Below are 21927 nucleotides of genomic sequence, written 5' to 3'. Positions count from 1 at the left end.
CACAGCTCCGAAGCATAACAATGATGCAATCCCCGAGATTTCCGTATTCACCCCAAGTCTCGGAAAAGGAAAAACAAACAAACAAAGGACTGCGTTGCCGGCTAATAATCGCCTTCCCGACACAGAACCTCGGCGCGTGCGCGCAGCTAAAAAAGTGGGCCACGGCATTGACGCAACCGTTGCGAAAATGGGGACACGACGCCATTCTATTTAGTAGGATATAGTTACGCCGTGGGCCGCTCTCGAAACAGTGGCACGGCTCATCTACGTTTGAGTAGTTTCAGTCTAGTTCGAATTTTCCCGCCACAGATACCAAGGGGGGGCGCGACCCGATGCTGCTATCCGGCTCATTTGACGGCAATGCAGCCAGAGACCGTACCCGCCAACCTATTTTCCATCGGCCCAACAAAAGACTACGACCGTTGTACCACTTCCGTCTGCACTCGGCACGTTCAAGCAAAAGCCCAAACGCGCTTCTAATTCTGGCGACGACGTTGCTTGCGTCGGCCACCGAGTGAAGGAAGCCAGGAAAGAAATAAAGACACACAGGAGACCGCTTTTTTTCGTCAATGTAGCTCTGTTTTTAATTCGCTTCTGTCAAATGAACAACAAAGTGTGATGGCCATCATCCTCCATGCGTTCCTTTCCAATTTACAAAGGTGCAACAAATACAATGTTTTCCTCTCTCTCACTCGTTTTCACAGAGAACAATACAATCACGCTTTTTTTCTGACTGGTTACTTTTTAGACTTTCGTCATTAGAAACAACAAAAAACAGAACATTTCATAAGTGTCTAAATTTCTTCAGCCTTTTTAGTTTACGTCGTTGTGCACACTACTGAGCCAAAGAAAAAAAGTATGTAGTCATATTTACATATGTACAATCATGCACTCGCTCCAACACACGCTTTTTTTTTAAAGCTCCGCAACACACAACTATCCCCGAGAAGCCATAGCTCGCGTCGCAACACCGAACGAAGAACAACCATGTCAGATGAGAAGAAGAAAAAAATGTGAGTATCCTTCCATACAACGGTTAGCGACTAATTAAGCAGCTTGGAATGTTGCGCGATTTTTTTTTTTTTTAGGTTACATGACTCGAGAACTTTGCGCCACGTCCGACACACAGAAACGCCCTTTTATCACGTGAAAAAAAAAAAATCACTCGTGTGACGTTTCGGTTAAATGCAAAACAGTGAGTGGCAAGAGACAGCTACAAAATGGCGCTTCGTGCAAGAACTCAAATTTTGGCAACGGCCGCTCAACAAAAAAGTGTGCGCATCGCGGGGCTGTTAGCTAACTGTTACGGTCGGTTGCTCTACTCTGCTGGCATATATAATAGAGAATGGACGAGAAGGTACAAAAAAAAAAAACCATCGTGACAAGACGTCGTAGCTTCGGGCAAAATGCGCGAGGCGCAGCAAAATAAGTTAACACACTACTGGCCCACATACGGGACCTCCCGCAGCCATTTTTGCGGAGTCTTACCAGGTTCACCCGGAAAACGAAAACTTCCCGCTACGCATTCTGCGTGCCCTCTTATTCCGAGCGCCGCGAATACGAGGACGAACGCCCATATCGTGACGCGTACAACCAAACCCTGGGGCGTACAGCCGTTTTGCTACGAAGATAAACGTTTCTAACGGGTAACCTGACGGACATACCAGCCGCAATAAGTGGGGGGGGGGGGGGGGACGACAGGAAAAACAAAAAAAATAAATGATGGTTTAGCGCTACTACGAAGCAGCAGCGGGGTCTGAGTCGAATTTCAAAACTTGAACGAAAAAGATACAGAGCTGTTGATCACAGAACGAGACTGCCCCGAATTTGAGCGCGTGGCATGGATTCGGTCGCTGAAAACCGAAACTGGCACAAAACGAGACAGACCTGTCGCGTCATCCACGTGTCATGGCGAAGAAAAAAAAAAGTGCGAGCAACCGAAGGCAGTTTTTTTATCACGTGGGATTTAGAACGGCCTTGTTGTTCGCAGGGTTTTGCGCTGGGGTGGGAAGACTAATTTTCTCCGTTGCTCGGGTCTCTTGAGGCGGGGGGCAGGCGGCGGCGGGGGTCGACAGAAAAAAGCGAGCACACTGTATAAACATCGTTCGGAGTGGCGACGATGGAGCACTGTATAGTATCCCGTTGTGGCCTGTGTGGGTCCCGACACGCACAACCACGACGTGGAACGGATCAGAGTGCCGACGCGTCCACTTCCTCCTGGTACCTGCACGCCAGGTAGTCGGCCGAGTCGGCGAGCTGGTGCAGGATGGCGTGCAGTCCTTGCAGGTGATGCCTGAAGGCGGCGGCCAGGTGAAGGCTCTGCTCGAGCCCGTCGCGGTCCGTGACCACGCTGTCGACGTCCGAATCAGTGTCGGACGTGGATCCCGTGGAGCCGAGGCTGTCGTCTGAGGGCTGCCGCGTGTGCTTCGGGGGCGGCCGTAGCAGCGCCCCGGTCAGCGGCACAACGGCCGAGGTGGCGGCCGCGCTGGGCCCCCACAGCAGCTCGTTCTTGACGTCGTTGAGCATGTTGTAGAATGAGTAGAGGTCGGTCTGCATCAGGTTCGCGGGCGGCGCACGTCCCGCCTTGTCGGTGAGGTCCATGTCACGCAATCTCGAAGGCACCAGCACCGTGGCATCCATGTTGTTCACGGACTTGACGAACCGATCCATGGCGCTGAGGATGCTCTGCTGCGAACAGGTGAAGGAATCCTCGTTGCGGCTGGTGCGCCGGGACGCGCTCGAGCTCGAGGCCCGGTGGTTAGCGTCGAGCCGATACATGTTTATGTTGTCCAGTCCAGACACCGGTCCGCTCACAGTGGGCACCCGCTTGAGTTGGCCGCCGGCAGGAGCAGAGTCCTGTGAGGGAGACTGCCCCGCGTAAGACTGTCGCCGCGACTTTTGACTACCACCAATGGCGGAAAGTCGCCGGGGGCTCAGACTGTTTGCACTCTCCATTCGCGAGGAGGCAAGGACTTCTTCTCTCGGGGGGCAGATACACACGCAGCGTACACGTCTCGATTGACCACTTTTTTTATGCCCCCACGCCAGGCCGCGACCGGAAAAAGGTCCCCCCACCCGAGCGACGCAGACGGGTTTGTCCCACTCACCGAGCCGAGGGGGGTGCGCCGGGGGCTGCACTGACGTCTGCTGGGCCTGCCCGACGCTGCGCCACGCTCGTCGGGCAGACGCTGGGCACGCTCGAGGTCGATCGTCCGGGAGGCCGGTGACGACAGCGGGGAAATACGGCGCGGGTTAACAACGATCAACTGTAGCAGCCGTCTCTCACTCTTCCCTGCGTGGAATGCAATGGTGGCACCCCGTTTCCGCCGCGATGTCGCCCCACTATCAGGTGATGAGCGCGGCTCGCCATTGGTCGGCTCATCTGTTCTGATGGGTGCCGCCTTGTCACGTGACCGCGGCTGTACACGTGCTTGCCGGCGCGGCTGTGGCGTGCATCGCTGACGCTCATGCGATGTATGGGCCGCTTTCGTTACACTTGTGCGTTGATGAGAGGGTTTTCTCAAGCGCTTATTACGAGCATCGGACGCCTTTAAAGAATCGCGGAGAGGGTAGCGGTGATGTTCTTTCCTAGGAAAATCATGGAAATGTTCCGAGGCGGCCGTGATACGATGGGCTGTTTTTGGCCGTGTTTTTGATCCATAGCTAGCTTTTTTTTCCTCTGTGTTAGCGTATATATAAAAAAAGAAAACTGTGTTTAACTGGCACTGCACTGACCTCAGTTTTTTTCTGCACCCTTTCGCGAACAGGCGAGTACTATGCCATTAAATCGGGATTTTGCGCAATGAATACTGCAGTCACTGATTTAGTACCGCCATCTAGGTAAACAGTGCGGAACTATTGCTTTCAATGTGGCTAGATCTGCAAGGATGCAAATCACGCGACGCTAAACACAAACCGCAAAGTTCGTGGCCTCTGCTAGTTTTCACAGCAATCTCAGTTTTGCGCTTTCGAGAAGCTTAGAAGCACTTTACCTCCGTGCATCGAAGTCAACCTGCTGAAGCACCGTAGAATACGTAGCGCATGACACGGATGGCGTATCTCGGTTTCCAGTGGCGCGCGCTTTCAAACTTTTCCCACGATAGCTCCTCATTTCTGCGCCATTAAGCGGCCAATCGACAAATAACAATTCCTCGTGTTTCCTATAATTGACCTATTTTCTGCTCATAGAAACGACTGTTTAGTTAATATGGCGGGGCTAGAAAGAGCTTCTCCGAAAACAAGTGTTTCGTGACTGAGAATGCTTGAAGTAACATGGGTTCGCGGGCTTGACACTTTGCTAGCTGTAATTAAAGCAACTTGGCAGCGCTGTAAATTTACAATGTCGAATGATTTTCTGACAGCCCACTTCGTACGGGGCTAGATTTGCCTAGAATGGGGTCGTTCATAAAGTGATACGTAGACTATGCAGCAGCGATAGCTTCGTCAGATAAAAAAAAAATGACTCAGTAGGAGAAAAAACATACAGGATTGCCTATGTTCCAAGACACTTCTTTGAAGCACGTGTACATTATCTTTCAGGTTTCAATAAAGAAATACTTAGAAAAGACTGACGAAGCCTGTTATCATACATTCATGTATGTATTCAAGAACATGTACAGATGCACATACTTGATCGCCGTTAATAGGAACCCGACGTGTCACTAAAGGCCAAACACTAATCACTTTAAAGAATTTTTTTTTTTTTCGAAAGTTTGTCCAACAGCCTACACGGTGAAATATATAAGCGAAGGTCGGCTTTCGCAATATACAAAACAGTGCTCTTTGGCTAAATCCATGGAGAATCAAAGTTCGGTGGCTTCGTTTCATGAATCGCCGTCGTATAAATTACTCAGGTGGGGGCATGGCCAAAATTAGTGTTTGATGAGAGCCGCGGATACTTCGGCTGAACAATATAGTCAAGCACCCCGAAACGGATTATGGAGATGTTGTGGCCAGGCATATGTTACCGGTGGAATAGAGTTGTCAGAACAAACCTGTATCCCCACTTTGTTTTTTTTTTTTTTACTCAGTCCACTTAATAATTATAGACGTTCTTGGAGAGCGCTTCTGTAAAACTAACTTCGGTCGTATTGCTTTGAAAATTATATTTAACGTCATAACAGCACTTGCCGTATGCAGTGTTGGCAAATAAATTAGTAATGTCGCTAAGTAATGATGATTATATGATCACTTGGGTATTCTTTTTTCTTGCGTGTTAGCTGTTCCGTACCACATTCTTCATTATGAAACAAACTTTAATTACCTCTAGCTTACATTCCCAGGATGAAGAGAAGGAATGGCAGGAACCGGCCGGTGGCACGGTTGTCTCTTCGTCCACATATTCATCGCAATTACCGCAATACACCTAAACAACACAATTAACGTCCCCAATGCGGTCGTTGGCTTCATTATCTGCCAGTTTTCATTAATGGTGCGTTCGCCAAGTGGATAGTTGACGGCCACCAAGAGTAATCGACTGCGAACATCAAAAGGTGGTCTAAAATGGTTACCGCTTAGTGTCGCAGTTTTTGTCTATAAAAACAGGTGTGGTGCATGGCTTAGTAGTGCGTTCTTAGGCGTGACTTAAACTCAGAGTAAACATCGCAGACGCATACATTTTCTGTCAAATAGATACAAGAGGCACGATCGCACCAAAGTAACATTACCAGAAATGTTAGCTATTTAATAATTACGTCTATAGTAATCTATCCCAAGCTTCTAAGTAACAAATACCTTAAAAACTAAATGAAAGTTCTCCAAATATACCAACTGCCTTACCAATACTGCTAAATGAAAGACTCAAGGGACAATTAATTATTCCGTTTTAGTGAATAAAACTATGCGACGTAAATAAACTGCCTAGGAAAGTAACTACGCCAAAAAAAACATGCTGCAAAAGAACGTAAAACAAAAACGAGAAAGAACCTTAATTACGGTACGCATCAAAACATCCCATTATGTACGGGCGTTTTAAAAAAGCTCGGACAGGCGTATACATGGTCTTTGACGTCAAGTGATCACTGACAAACCATGAGAGACGAGGTTATCCGTATGTTTCTTATTTTCTTTCATTTCTTTTTGCATTCAGTCATGTTTCCTTCTGCTAATGGAGGCCTTTCACGTTCTATGGTGGCCACCATATGTGAAAAAGGAAAAGAGACATAGAGACAATTACGGAGAAACTGCGAAAAGAGAAAACAAATATAAGGATGTACTGCACAACAGGTGACACGGCTGTTAGTTCAGAATTGAGCCCCCCCCCCCTCCCTTTTTTTTTTTACTTTTATCTCGAGCCTTACAGAAGTTGGAAATGAAGAAGATTGAAGTTGAACTCACACGTGTCTGTATGAATTCGGCGCACTAAACCTCGTACGTTCGTGATTGCCACATTAATGAAGTATAGAAATGGCCACGCACTTGTTTGTTGTTTCGGGTTGAAGTATTAATAAAGAAACGAAAAAAAAATTAGACCACACCCAACGTCAACAGGCCCCGTTGGGTCGCGCCTATGGGTGAAAACACAAAGAGAAAACCCCAAAAGTTGTACGACCACTATTACGGCACTGACTACAACTAGTAATGCTCCTGCTGTTATTCTACTAGTACTGCTATAGTACTACTAATACCAGCCACTGCTAGCCGCTTTACTGTTACTTCATGTACGACTACTGATGGTCATCGCGAAGGTTGGTGGCAGTCACGATGCTGAAGTAAAGAAAGCATCGAAGTGAAAAGAAAAGGTGTAATGAAATGGAAGTATTAAATAGCAAAATGAAGGGTGATTGAACAGTGAATGCGAAACAAGTACGGTAACCTTACATATAAAACATTGATAGCCAACATTGTTGGCTGGTAACCTTCAACAGGCTTTACCCAAACGTGTTTCGTGTATTTCTACAATATCTAATTTCGGCTTGTTGAAAAAAAAAAACTGATAGAAGTTCGTGATATTCCCGATAAAAATCGTATTTGAATCCGCATGCGGTGCAACACGCGGCGGCACAATCTGCAATACTTGAAGCGTGCAATGCTGGTCAGACTCCAAACACTCTCAGAGCAAGGGAGTCACTGCCAAGGCCAACGGACTGCGATCCAATTCCGCCTGCGTCTGCGAGCTGACGAGGAAGTTGAAGAGCGAGATAAAGGGCGACTGTCAACGGTGTTGTGCAAGTGGCGTACTCTGTAAGGCACACATGGTGGCAGAGACGCTGTGTATGGGAGAGAATAAAAATTACTCGGCTGAGAAGGCCTGTAAAGGCGGAACGACTGCATGGAAAGAGGAAGGGAGAGATGCTCCAACGGCAAAAGGGAAATAGGACTGCAACTCGGAATGAGTTACATTACGACGAAGCTGGTACGAGTAATGTCTAGCTTTGTTGTGCCTCAACTTTGCTGCTGCGCAAATCGAGATTCTTCTTCGCGTCAAAAATTCAAGACCGCAAGTCACGCGATCAGTGTATGGTGAAGCTTTTAAAAACCAATAATAAGTAAGGTCGTAGGTTCATTCATTGGTATTTCATCCATATGCCAAGTATTCAGCTAAGATTTATCCGCAGCCTACAGCCCACCACCCTTCACCCTCCCCGTGCAGGCGCATATGGTTATACCCATCATCAGTAATAACGCGCAGCTATCAGGAGCATCTCCGTGTTAGGACCGAGTAAACGTTGGGCTGTAGGTGTCCTCCACGCGGCGAAAGCTCTGAACAGCCGCCCCTCCAAAAGATCTACGGGCTTTAGGCTCTCCTCACCAAACCCGCTCTTTATGTTCACTCTATCACCGTCTTCCAGAGGCGAGAGAGAGCGCTAGCTCTTTTATGACCGTCCGTAAAGAAAAAAGGGGGATCACAGAAATGGCGTGAATACGAGGCTACAGCAGTCGCGCCAATGTACAATAAAGAAAGAACGCACGGGCCTACGAGAGCAACGTCGTCGCGGTGATACGACACTGGCCCGATTGGACGAGCATATCTCGTCAGGAGCGTCGCAACCAATCACGGCTCGATGGCGCCTCGCGTGCGGAAACTCGCGCGATCGCATCGCCCGCGTCGAGAGCTGGAATACAGCTGCTGCTGCTGCTACATTTTTATTTTATTCTCTCTCCTCGGAACTATTTTCTTAACAGTGCGAGACGCGTCTCTCAGTTCGGGCAGTGTTCCAGCTGTCGACCATGCAGAAGCGCGGTGCAGAATCTCACGTCTGTGCGTGTACCGCCGATACGCGGTTTAGCGTGGAACCGAACACGTCCCGCCGAAAGACAATCTCCGCGCCGTTGTTTTATGAGGGCGCTTCGTGCAACCGGTGCATTAAGTGTGACACCTAATTTTCGTTAGCTCCGTGTTTCACAAAGCATAACGCATAGCGTGTTGGATACGGAAGTAATGCACGTTGTTGGACTATATATAGTTGGCTCGTCGACTTTGAAGACACGTTTAAACTGCGCGAAGAAGACGACACGTAAGAAACAGAGAACGCGCACACACACGGAGTGCAGAATTCCAACTGTTTTTTTTTTTTTCCCTTGAAGGTACAACATTAATATATTCGAGCGAGGAGCAATCGCTCCGATAATCTTGCATTCTGCGGAAATGTGACGGGCTGACCGCATGCGCATTACAGTTCCAGAAGGATCCTAATGTACCTTCCAACAAATCTATTCCTTACATGATAAAGATAATGAGGCTGAACTAACGTACGTGTCATCTCCTATTGCTAGGAAGAATGCCTCTGAGGAAACGTCGGCAGGCATTTCTAATGGTCACGAAGTAAGTGCCTTGGTCACAGTAAACAAATGCCTGTCGATACTTAAATAAGCGAAACTGTTTTGACACTAGCGAAATCGACACTTGTTACTTGCGTCCGCTTATAAGTGAAGATATATTCTAGCATATACCGAATCTTATAAGCACTGCCGAAGCCAAAAAAAAAAAAAAGCTGTAATATAATGCAGCTGGAGAGTTGTACACCTATACTGTTTTTCCTGGTCCGACACACGTTGAACTGTTACTTTCCCAGTTAAGTCATGAACGTTTGCACCAGGTTGCCAAAGTCATATTATCCAGAATAGAAGCCTTGTTGACATGAGTGTAGTTAAGAATAGTAAGCATTTACTCAATAAAACGTCAACCAGAAGCATGTACGGATTTCATGTACGGATTTCACGGTCGAGCTTGAGACACATAAACAACGATGTAAATCCGGAGAATTTACAAGCGGGAACTCTCATCTCGTCATGAAGGCCATTTTGTTTTTGTGAACATAGATACTATTTTTTACGTAAAAATTAAAAATATACTTTCAATTGGGACTCAAAATGAACATCGGTTTCCAGATTGACTAATAGCATTGTTCAATGAGTCTTTTTCTCAAATCAGTCGAGCAGCCATTGCAGTTTGAATATTCTCATAGCTGAGTGGTATTGCGAAGAAGTACACACAACAGAATAAACACGGATTTGAAAAAAAAAAAAGAAAGTCGAACGCGTTATCGTTAACTGTCACGCAATTCAATTATATGACGTTTGAAAGAAAAATTTTAAGGAGGGAACCAGCAGGAGTCGCCTAGGTCCTTCCCTTCATCTGTCTCCTGTTGCGCGCTTTAAACCAGTGCAAATATTTATAGTGTTGACAAGCTCGATCAAACAAGACTTCGCGGAATGCCAGGCAAAACGCATATAGCATCATTTCGCAGAGCTTTTCGTTCGAAACGACAATTCTCGAACGACTGGTCACTGCGGATAAATATGCTTTAGCTAAATCGTCAACTTATTAACAACATTCATCTCATGTAATTTTAGCTATAGTTAATGGGATACGCTATAGTATACGGGAAAGTTTAATCTGCCCGATAATCTTGGCAGTCATTGGGAAGGAGTTAATATTCAAAAGCGAAGTCAGATGCGGCAAACAGACGACGAGGCTCGATCAATTGCCACAGTTCGAGTTCACAGAGCGCCAGTTTCTTAGCCGCAATAATTCAGTGGTTATGACGGCATCCGTGGTTCTGAGCACTAGGTCGCGGGCTCGATTGATGACCGCAGCGTGGTGGCATTCCCGGGACATCACTCAAGTCGGAGGTTTGCATACTTCCAGATCAGTGTGAGATACGCACTGATCTCGGAGCCCGTAATTGAGCGCTAATAGAAGTCAGCTGACTGCGACATCCACCTCACATTTCTATCTATCTATCTATCTATCTATCTATCTATCTATCTATCTATCTATCTATCTATCTATCTATCTATCTATCTATCTATCTATCTATCTATCTATCTATCTATCTATCTATCTATCTATCTATCTATCTATCTATCTATCTATCTATCTATCTATCCATCTATCTATCTATCTATCTATCTATCTATCTATCTATCTATCTCTTCTGTCCATGCTATATGACCCATGCTTCATGATCTATCACACTCTAGACGTATACGCAATGGGTTCTTGAAGTTCGTTCGACCGTTCACTAGTTAAGTTATCTTTACAAACACTATAGATGAAACAGCTTCTCTCGCTGTTGTCTCAGCCAATTACATTGCGATAAAACAAAACAAAAAAGAAAGAACAAATATAGACAAGTAAGACGCTTTGTATCTTCCTTTGTACTAATGACATATCACGCTGGAGTGTCGCGTCCACAAGCGTCAGTGTGGACTTCGACATCGGTGACGGCACCGATCCTCGCAAACTACGTGCGGCCGAAGTAATTCCCGCAGGTAGAGCTTGTAACGGTGTAACGGACGCGTCTCCAACCAGGCCTAAACAGAAAACAACCGCAAACAATTTAAAAGCGGAAAGCAAAGATAAAAGAGACAAGACAAAGATGTTCTTAGAGCAAAAATACCCCTTCGCAGAAACTCCCCGCCAGAGTCATTAGATAAAGCAGGGGAGCAGAGGTCCATCTACCTTGCCGGTGGCATTGAACGCCCGCATTTTTCACGTTATAAGCGAACGTCAATGGCGAGCGGGACAAAAAAAAGTTCTCCAAGACGCGCCGAAAAAAGCAAAAAAAAAAAAAAAGAACGACGGGGGGGGGGGGGGGGCTAAGGTAGTGGTGTTGTGTCCGAAGTCTCATGCATTATGCCGTACCAGCAGGCACGCACTGATAATGATGGTACGTCGGGGGAAGATTACCCTCCTCATAAACTTTGTTTGTAATCGCCCCCCCCCCCCCTTTCCGACGATGACGTCTCGAGAATCCTAGTGACGTCAACTGTGACGTCTACGCTGGTGGACAGACCGGCCGGTCGGCTCGGTAAGACCGGTCGCCGGCATGGCCTGCATGCTCGCTGGAAGTATAATTGAAGCACTGCGATTTCGAAGCACTGTGAGACGCCTTGCGCATCCACCTCGGCCGAGCGTCGCACCACAGAATTCTTTACGTAAGAGCTAGACGCGCTGCGCGTCACTTCGCTTTCGCAACCTTGGGGGAAAAAAAAATAAGATGCGGCTGCGCGCACATGGGAGCGCGCGAGTCGCTGGCCAGAAGGAAATCGCCGCTTTGATTAGGCCATCTCGTTGCTACGTGTTTGAGAATTCCTGGCGCGTCACGCACATACGAACGCTGCAGTCCTAATTGTACCGCGCAGTGAAGTTCGTGGCGCCTCGCCCAAAACGTGAACACAAAAGAAAGTACCCTCAGTTAGCCTAAATTGCTGAGCGCAGGTGGTGACCGCGCTGCTATAGGCAAACAGACGCCAGTATACAGGCTTTTCAAGCACTGTAATTTCCAAGTAAGCGTTTGTTACAGTGACGTGTGAACGATCCCTTTATTACTGCTACGCCCTATACCAGCACGAAGTTGATCTTGGTCTGGTACTGATGGCGACGCCGCAGTCATGGACGAATGTTCGTGGACGTGAATCCATGCTTCAGGACAGTGCCGTGCAAGCGTTCAAAAGAATGATAATAATGAAATGTGTTTACTTCGAAGGTAAATGGTGCTTGTGGCGACACGACCGTGCCACAATTATAACCACAACTGCAATTGAGTTTGTGTATTCTGGTCGATATTCAGCATATTATGCCCCGCCGCGGTGGTCATGTGGCTAAGGTACTCGGCTGCTAACCCGCAGGTCGTGGGATCGAATCCCGGTTGTGGCGGCTGCATTTCTGATGGAGGCGGAAATGTTGTACGCCCTTGCGCTCAGATTTGAGTGCACGTTAGAGAACCCCAGGTGGTCGAAATTTCTGGAGCCTTCCACTACGGCGCCTCTCGTAATCATATTGTGGTTTTGGGACGTTAAACCCCACATATCTATCTTTCAGCATATTACTATAACAGGTTTTGGAAACTAAACGATGTACGAATCATTAGGCGAATAATAAAGCCTTTCCATCTCTGTTGGCATTCACAGCTGGAATGTCCTCGCAAAATACTGTTACGCCTAAGCCCGTTGTGTACTCTTTTCAGGTCACAGTGTGGATATCCTATGCTAAAACATATAACACAGAAATATTGCACGTTCGCTTCAATGTACTGTCTGCACTTTGAATACTACTCGAAAGGAGCCGGTTTCTCTCGCAAATTATGTTTAAATATTCATTTGGAAAACAATGCGTATGCAGAAGGAGGAATATGAAGGAAGGAGGAAGGAAAGGGAGGTTAGAATATTGTCACGGGCTAATCAGCAACGTGTACACCAGAGCAGAATACAAAGACTAGATATTAGCTTGGTTTCCGGACAGTGTACACATAGACTGACGCCACGTACTGTTGGCATGTGCTGCAGCAATACTGACTCCATAAATGACAGCCAAAAATCATTTCGTAAAAGTATTTCGGAAATTTAATACCCAGGCAGTAAAAGCAGCTGGCTCATATTGTGGCTTGTATGCAAGCTTTATGCAGTGCTGCGCAGTGCGACAGTGTAACTATTAACAAGAGGGTATTTTGTACTCTCCTTCAAGGATGGAGTTGACTCTTCTCATCTGAAGCTTGTTATCAGCATGATCACATCATGTTACCGATAACGTTCCCCGGTCGCGATGTGACCTCACCCAGTGACAAGTATTGCGTGAAACAAGATAACAGTCGGGAGTATACACTTGGCGCGAATTTGTTGAATAGCGAGCTGATATTCAAAGAAGCTATCGGAGGATGATGCCATACTTGCATTAACTATCCGCCTAGAACGTGCGCTTCGAACGCAAGTCTGGTACTTATCACGAAGCCACGCGAGTAAGGTGTCTCGAAAGGCAATTTAAGATGAATATGCGCGCGCAGTAGTCGCGATATGGCATTGTTTTAATAAGTCCAACACGCAGCGCAGGAAAAATGATGGGAATAAGCTTTATATAGGTGAGACACAATGGTAAACGCTCGCATCGGGTGTAAGTCTCGTATATTTCCCGCGATATGTATAGTCTCTCTCTCTCTTTCTAGAACTATCTATAGAAAAGAAGGAGTAAAAAACATTTTCATTATAATTTTTGCCACCCGAAATTACTCGCCATGTACGGAAGACTCGCAGTACCCACGACTTCTTTCTTCGTATTTCTTTATATGTAGGACTTTTTTTTTTCTTGTCCCCTCGTAAGCATGCATGCGCGAAAAACAAGAACAACGAATAAAACGCATTGAGGTGCAGGAAACAGGTGCACCAGGAAACCACGGGTGATCAATTTGTTGTACATTTATTCTTCGTAATCGAAACATACATCACAAGACGGCGAATCTTTCACATATCACCAATCCCCAATCCTACCAGGGAGGAGTTGAAGGCGACCCTGCTTGGCTGTTCTGAACTTCAGGCCCAAAAGGCCTTGGTTCGACGAGTACACGCAGCAGCCGACGCCGATGGGGTCCCGTTTTCCCACCTATATAATAGTTGTGGGTGACGTCCTCTTATGAGGCAGTCCCTTCATACCTTGCTTCTAATAAATGTATTTACCACCACCTCCATTACCTCGTCATACCTGCATGTAGTGGACCAGTCTGATCCTGTGCGCCCGCATAAGTTTCTCGCAATGCGCCCATTCGAGAATCAAGCATTTGTATCTAGGTTCCATACAATAAACAGAACACTCCCCATCTCGGGCTTCCAATCTCTCTCAATTAAAACGAATTCGTGTTCCTTGTGGTGATGCACAGTAGTATATAGAGTTCAACTGCAGCGACGCGAGTCTGCTGGTATGCGCTTCCTTTCCTGGTGCTGTCCTTGAATTTACAATGGCGGGGCAAAGTCTTTGCCCTGGCTACTGATTCGTGCTTCGCATTTACACCATAGTGCTACTGCCACATAGTGCTACGGCCAGTGCTAACCAAGTTACGATTGTCTTCGTCAAAAAGAAGCATGGCAAAGGCGCTAAGCATATAGCTGCACCACTTTGCGAGGAGTTACGGTGTACACATTCCTGTTGCTTTTGTTTTTTGCCATTGTTCTGTTCAACCGCGACGCAAAAGTTAAGAAGACTCTTTGACATTAAGATGTAGGTTGATTGAACCATCGGCTTGCCCCATAGAGTTCATTGGGCAAGCCGGGCAATTGCCGTTGGGCATTTTTTGTCTGAATTTATCGGCGTATATATAAACTATATATACTACTTGCACTAATGACACTCCTTTATGTTTTACTGAGTATTCGACACGTCGTGTTCCGTGACCTACAATGTTTGTTTTTTTTTTACTATGCCTCGTGATTCTAGCAACGAATATTATTGCGTGTGGCTTTAACTTATAATGATAGTGACTTCACAAAAGAAAAAAAAACACACGATTGAATTGGCTATATAGGCTAAGTCCAAAGTAAGCCGCAACTACAACGTATTATACTAGAAAACAAACAAAAGAGCGCTTAGTGTAACCGTAACTCATTCATTGATATTGTACCGTAATTATTCAGCAGTCGGGTTCAGAGCACTCGAAAAACAGTGTACCCAGATATTCCACACAATTATTTAACTATTATGCTCGTTAAGAGGTTCAGGAGCGTACCATATACATCTCCTTTTTTTATAGGGCGGGGGGGGGGGGGGGTTACTTACACCATATGTATGCTCGTGCACCTGTTTCTCTGTATGGGTGTATATATACGCATATCAATTTTTGAAAAAGTCTGGGGAAAACGGGTTAAACCATACCCCCCCCCCCCCCCCCACCGCGGTGCCAGATTAAAAAAAATGCCAGATCCAAAGCCCACGCAAAAGCTATATGTAAAGCCAAGTAAGGCTTTACAATTGAACATGTGCTTTGATCCAATGTTTCACCATTCGCGTTTTTCATTGTTTGTGCAGTATACACTGCTCAAAACATGCAGGGAGAAATATAAACAACAAATCAGACAAACGTACAGTGTGACCCGTCTGTGCACTGAATGACGATGGTAGGTGTACCCACACATAGAGAAGTGTGACCCACACAGTATATGTCTGCATTTAAGGACTGTGAACACATATTCTTCATCACGTCACGCGTAATGTGCTGGATATAGCCAGGAAAGACGGTATTTTTTGTCTAGTCTTATTTATTTATTTATTTATCTATTTATTTATTGTATACCTGCATCGCCCCATTGGGCATTACAGCAGGAGGGTTGCGTACAAAAATATACATAGTAAACACACTCACAAAGCGTGGTAAAATACATCGTTGTCCAAAATGTTTACACCATGAGGCGATAGGGCATTCCATTCTCTAATGGCTCGTGGAAAAAAAGAATTCCTGGATCTATCCGAGAAGCTATAGGAAATAAATTGACAATGACATACCGACTCTGTCTAGATGTTACAAGGTGTTATCGGACATAGCTTTGTTTGTAACTCTAACCAGTTAAATAAGCGTAATACTTTCCGCTAAACAAGAGTGCCCTCGAATGGATGATCACCTTGGGAATGGCGACGCCGTGCATCTACTTGCGATGGTATTATGGCGGAGTTCGCTTCGGGATAGGGGAGACTGCAGCTGTGCTCTCGAGTGGCATGTTTGCCTTCCACTATCAACACAAGCACGACATAAGTACAACTGCACGACTCCTCTTGACTGGTTCTTCGAGACGGAAGCGGTGACCACTGTTGAAGTCGTCAGAGACGAGCGAGAAGCCAGGAGGCTGGGTTACGTGGACACAGGTTTATTCCAGAACCGCGTTATTGCTGTTGTTGTTGTTGTTGTTGTTGTTCTCCTATTGTTAGTGGCGCATACCCACTATGGGGGATTGGCCAAGAATCGAGTGGTTTTAAAATTTACTGTTTAGATTTGGAATGATGGAGGTATAACAGAAAGATTACCGATAGCCTAGGAAAGTGTGGTGCTTAATGTAATGCATACAAATATTTACATAAACGAATTTATTCTTAGAATAGAGCAATAATCTGATTTTATACGTATATAATTATGTGGACATGCTAGGATAATGAAACTGGTTAATTAGTCAACATATTAGCCTAAGAGCCCAGCCACGCGCACCTCGAGCACAGGCGTTCACCAGCTTCGCCTGGCTTGTCCTAGATGGCAGCATCTACAACAACCACCACCTCGTTTTGAGAGATTGATTGAGCTTACAGATTTACGCCGGTAAGTCGTAGGCGCGATATTTCAAACAGCGAAGCTACTTAGCGAATGATTGCTCTCGTCCACACTGTACCGAAAAACTATCATCACAATAAACAGGTATGCACCACAGTAACTGGCTGAATTTCACTACTCACCATAGGTCCGCTAAGCCATGAAGAAGGCAATAGTTATCCCAAATGTTTGCGGAGCCAACGAATCGTGACGGCGCCAGGCGAGCCGAAAAACTCGAGTGCGAACGTGACTGGTAACGGCGGCTTCAGTGGCGTATAGCCAAAAGAGGGGAGTAAATTTCCCCTTTTCCCACGAAATTTGTTGTCCACCCCCCCCCCCCCTCCTGCCACTTACGCAACTTACTTTTTTTTTCGTCGCTTTGCGCTGACATGATTTAGTAACTAAGCGCTGCTACTATCACAATATCATTCCGGGTGCTTTTACAATGAATAATGTTGGCGTACGGAAAACGTGTCGCGGTGCTTCTCAAGGCTTTGGCACTCTGAGATTTGGGCAGGAATCACGGCCGCGAGTGTTTTAAGTTGGCTCGGCGACGGGATGAGGCGAGTTTGAAACTCCTGATGTAGACCCTGGGCCGCCGTCATGCGGGGTGCACTCCTCAGCAATGTCCACTCGTTTTTCTTCGATTAATTTGCATCCCCAACTCACATTTTAATTATTTCTTTGTCGCCCCGTTGTTCCCTGCTCGTGCTTGTAGTTCATTCGCTGAAGTTGAGATGTTGTCCACTATATTTCCTCTGTCTCTGCTAGCTCTACAATTCCATTCTGAATGAAGCGCTTTTCTTTGTCTTTTTTTTGTGCTTGTAATATCCGGATGTATACACTTTTTGTATTGCAGTGGACGAATCGTTTCGAGCTCGCTACCACGAGCACGAATTCGCGGCACAGAAGGCAGCCCCGATACACTGTAACGCTACAAATAAATGCCCAGGTAGAAGAGCTGGTCAAGTCCGCAGCGTTTCCGAGCAAATACCGCACATATCATTGTATTATTATTGCAGGACGCCAACGCTCCCCAACACACACGCACAAAGGCACGTCACTACACTAGCGTTTCAAGGTAAACCTGTGACCTTGGAAGGGTAACAACAGCACTCAGATGTCAGCTTCATCGAATAGAAATTTTCTCTCCGGTGCAATGATTTGGATATCGTACAAAGCATTAATTAGTGTCAATCCTCTATCGAGAAACGCTTGTATATAGCTCGTTGAGTTCTGAGGCGTAGATGGGTAATGTTGATTATAGACTGTATGCGGTGCTTTCAAATGTACGCAGTCGAGGCAATTCGCTGCCAAGCATTTTCAAGATTGACACCTCCAAGCGAACGAGCTGTATAATCTATGCCTCGTAAAGTATATGCTATACGTTTTTACTTCATTGTAAAGCGGCCACAATTGTAACGCGAGGGGTGACTTTTCCTTGCGTCCACGAAGAACAAGCAACGTAGAAATAGCATTCCGGTGTTTGATTGCAACGCGACGGTCAACTTTAGGTATACATAGCAACAATCTGGAAAAAACAACTCGCGTTACATTCGAGTGAAAACGGTACATCTCAAACATGCATGGCTTAGGTTGGTGGCCTCTGCCGATTCACAGCTCTTCGCTTGTCGACGTAACAATCCGCAGTAATTAGTCACACGCGGAGTTGTCCAAAGAGTCAAGTATACGTACGCAATCTGCAGATCGTACATTGCTCAGCTGTATTTCTCGTTCATGTTTGCGCTTTCTTCTTCTTCCTATCCCGTGGTAGCGAAAGCTTTTTTTCCGCCGTGATGTTTGAATATATCAAGGTAGAGATTTTGTCTTGATGTCGCACTTGTCCTTCGTCATCTGTATCTCTTTCGCGCGCTGTATACAGCACACGTATATTTATACTCAGGCTTGTTCAATCAACAGCCTGCACATAGATAGTGAATGCAGACACGATTATGTGACAGGTCGCGAAACCAACCTGCGTCCTTTTTCTAAAGCCAACGAATCGAACTAGCGTACAAGACAATCTGGCGACTTAATTGTTAACTTATGTTTTTTTTTCCTTACGAGCTTATAATATCTGCTAAATTATAGCAGGTGCAGCCCAGCACGTTCGATAAGTGGTTGAAGACCATGGAATCGCGATCTCAACCACACAGTCGGCAACTATACTTATTTCTCATCTTTATATCTTCATGAACAGCTTTATGCAGAGAAAACTACGTATATAATTAGAGGAATAAAGAGAGTCCTTAATGGAAAAATAAATTTCTGCCGGCGTCTCCACGTCGCTGGCATGCTACTCTGGAGTGATCGGGAAAGGGACAAAAAAATTTCAGAAGAGAGATAAGTCAAAAGATGAGTGTAGTGTGTTAAAAGTGGCTTAAACGTTGTTTATTCACCGAACATCCACAACGTCCGTTTTGGAATGCACTGAGTGAAACTGGTAATGAATAGTTACGACAATAAATACAAAAAACCTAAAGAAAAATGGTGCCCATTTAGGTTTCTTTATAATAGTAAATGTTTATACCCAGCTTCAGTGAGCGCAGTACAAGACGAATGAAGCCAACTAGCCCGACGACCAGCCAGCCTTATTTAATGTTCACACATTTGTCTGGATTCGCCGCAGCAGACTTTTACATCACGGTTTGTGTCGGCAACATATCGTAAGGGCGTATGCATCATGTTTCCACACCTCTCGCAGCCGAATTCGTGGGTTCCCGCTTGAATTGAGGCGCGAATTAACGTTTTTTTTTTCTCACCTCGCTTTTGTGTGTTCGCAAACGCCCACAGAACACGATAGTGAGCGGCGTATATCTGCGGCATATGGGAGCGTTTATTCATTCCCGACACTGATATGTCTCGTGTGGACGTGACGAAAAACAAGTGTTTGCCCCCATTTTTTCTGAGAGGAAAAGGGCTGAAAGTTTCTCAGGTCGGCGGTATTTAGCAAGAGAACAAGCAAGCAAGCAAGCAAACGTCATTATTTTGCAAGACAGACCGTCGACACAACGTGTCTCGAAGGAGCGTGCTCGGCGTGAAATCAGATGGCATCACTTTAGCGAGTTAAAAGACAGCGAACTTCGCAGAGTGGACAACGACACCTATGTTTCATTGTTCTCTACAACGGCTTGTGTTCGTACACGCTGCGCGCGTTAGTTGTGGCAAAGAGGCACGTCCAACCATTACATAAACGTGTCAGTACGGGCTAGTGTGCGCGGCTTCCCAGCGCGTACATGCAAGCCCCGCGCTCACTGCTCTAGCGGCATTGTTCTGGCCCACCCTTATATTTTTTGTGGGGCTACGGTAATCATGAAACTGTGCACAAGCTTATCTGGCAAGAACACTCCGCCATACCTCAACTCTCATTTTCACATTTTCGTAAACGCGCGCGCACGGAATTGAAAGCGAGAACACTAAGAAAAACACGAAACTAGCGAGCGCGTGGCGACACCTCGTGCTTTATAACGGCACTTCTGGCAGAGTTCCACAAAGCGGAGTTGCGCATAGTTGCGCAGCGCTGATCACGTCAGACCACGGAGGATGGATGTTCCTTCCTCCATGCGTTAGACTGACCTAGGTCACTCTAATTGCGTAATTGCCGGAAAACGGTGTTCGTGACATTCGCAAATTTCGATGTTACAGCGCGCGGAAGAGTGATCAGAAGAGAGGAGGCGCTCTATTTACTACGCTACGTCGCAGAAAAAAAGACTACACAGGGGTTTCATTTGTTTGATATGTGGGGTTTAACGACCCAAAACCACCATATGATTATGAGAGACGCCGTAGTGGAGGGCCCCGGACATTTCGCCCACCTGGGGTTTTTTAACGTGCACCCAAATCTGAGAACACGGGCTTACACAGCATTTCCGCCTCCATCGGATGATGCAGCCGCCGCCGCCGGGCTTCGACCCCGCGACCTGCGGGTCAGCAGCCGAGTACCTCAGCCACTAGACCAGCGCGGCGGGGCACTGGGGTTTCTTCTCGGCCATGGAATGGAGCAAGAATGTAGTTTTTTTTTTTCATGGGGGGGGGGGGGGGGGGCATGTTTGACCCCTCTTTAAGTACGTTCGTGCATGCGTTTGTTTGCGTGTACGTAACACATTCAAATTTCGGGGGAGGTAAATAGGCGAGCGCACACGATGAGGAGGCAGAGGGGTACCTTGCCCCCTATAGTCACCTAATAGGAAGGAAGGGGGTGGGGATGACAAGGGGCGCTGCGACTTCATTCCCCCATTATTGGGAATGCTGGGCACACTTACGGCAGGGCGTTTTAATCCCGTCCCGCCATGTCTCACCCTGGCTAAGCCTTTAAAGTGAAGTATTCACTTCACTTGATCCAGATCGTTACATAGCTTGTGCTTAGTCTCTTCTTTCCTTTATGCTCCAACTTTTAAACTCAACCAGCATTTCCCCAGTGCACTGTAGCGTAGGAGCTATTTTGCAGTAGTTAGCTTCCCCACGTTTGCCCTCTCTCTTGTTTTCAGCATTTTAGTGACTCTACCACATGAAAATGGCAGCAACTGGTTTGGATGAAAAGTCGGCGCCAAAGGACTATACTGAAGAGAGACAAACAAGAAGAGGCAGGGATGTTAGTTGTTGGTAGGCTACCTTGCATAAGTGGGTGGAGGGATAAAAAAACAGGCGAACGGTAAGAAAGCCTACTCGCACAGTGGCTAGACGATACAGGGTGTCTATTGTTTAAGGTCTACGGACCCCGAAAAAAATGTCCAAACAGCATGTAACCTTCTGGGAGTGTATATTGTACTAAAGTGCTTATTTGGGCCAGTTGGTACATGATAAACGAAGTGAAAAAACAGCGCGTAACACATGACAGTGACAGAGACTGACGAAGCGTTAAACTTTCAACCAAGGTTTTATTCTATACAGGGGGTATATATAGCACACTAAACTTAAAAAAGAGGGAGAGGAGAAGAGTGACGTGGAACTTTTGTTATGAAATGTGTGTATGCGTTTGAAAAAAACTGATTAAGCAATCATTCACTTGACAAATAAGCGAATTCCCTGGTGAGGAGCATTATCAAAGGTGCACTGACACACATATCACCTTTCTTGTTAACGCAGAACGCTTCATAACGTCAGTGCTTCATCAGTCACTGTCCTGTGTTTTTTTTTTTTTTTCACTTCGTGTGTATTGAACCAAGAACACAAGTTTTTTGCCTCTGAAATGAGTTAACCTGTCTGTCTGCTAAGGATTGGCTTGAGTTCCCAGAGAGGGGTGCAAGGGGGATGGCAGGCCCACCTTGGAATTTCAGATAATACTTTTCATTATGGCAGCAACAAGCTACAAAGCTTCATTAGCACACTTGGGTCACAGTTTTCAGGATTGCATTACACACTGTTGACTACTCTTATCAGTCATACAATGGCAGTGACATGACTGCAGAAACATTCAATAGGTTCT

General features: G+C 46.2%; 1 protein-coding gene across 1 annotated transcript; it reads right to left on the bottom strand.

Annotated features, from left to right (window-relative positions):
- Positions 1-557: 557 nt before the first annotated feature.
- LOC119178642 (mid1-interacting protein 1A) lies at positions 558-3289 on the bottom strand. The gene has a single exon (XM_037429860.2). The coding sequence runs from the start codon at positions 2953-2955 to the stop codon at positions 2191-2193; it is 765 nt and encodes a 254-aa protein (XP_037285757.2). The 5' UTR covers positions 2956-3289; the 3' UTR covers positions 558-2190.
- Positions 3290-21927: the final 18638 nt, after the last annotated feature.

This window comes from Rhipicephalus microplus, unplaced genomic scaffold (assembly GCF_043290135.1).
Source record: "Rhipicephalus microplus isolate Deutch F79 unplaced genomic scaffold, USDA_Rmic scaffold_67, whole genome shotgun sequence".
Lineage (NCBI taxonomy): Eukaryota > Metazoa > Arthropoda > Arachnida > Ixodida > Ixodidae > Rhipicephalus > Rhipicephalus microplus.
Note: the sequence above shows the minus strand (reverse complement) of the source record. Positions and strands in the feature narration are given on the sequence as shown.

Coding starts and splice junctions, on each gene's coding strand:
- LOC119178642 (XM_037429860.2), bottom strand. CDS start 2,955: ATGGAGAGTGCAAACAGTCTGAGCCCCCGGCGACTTTCCGCCATTGGT.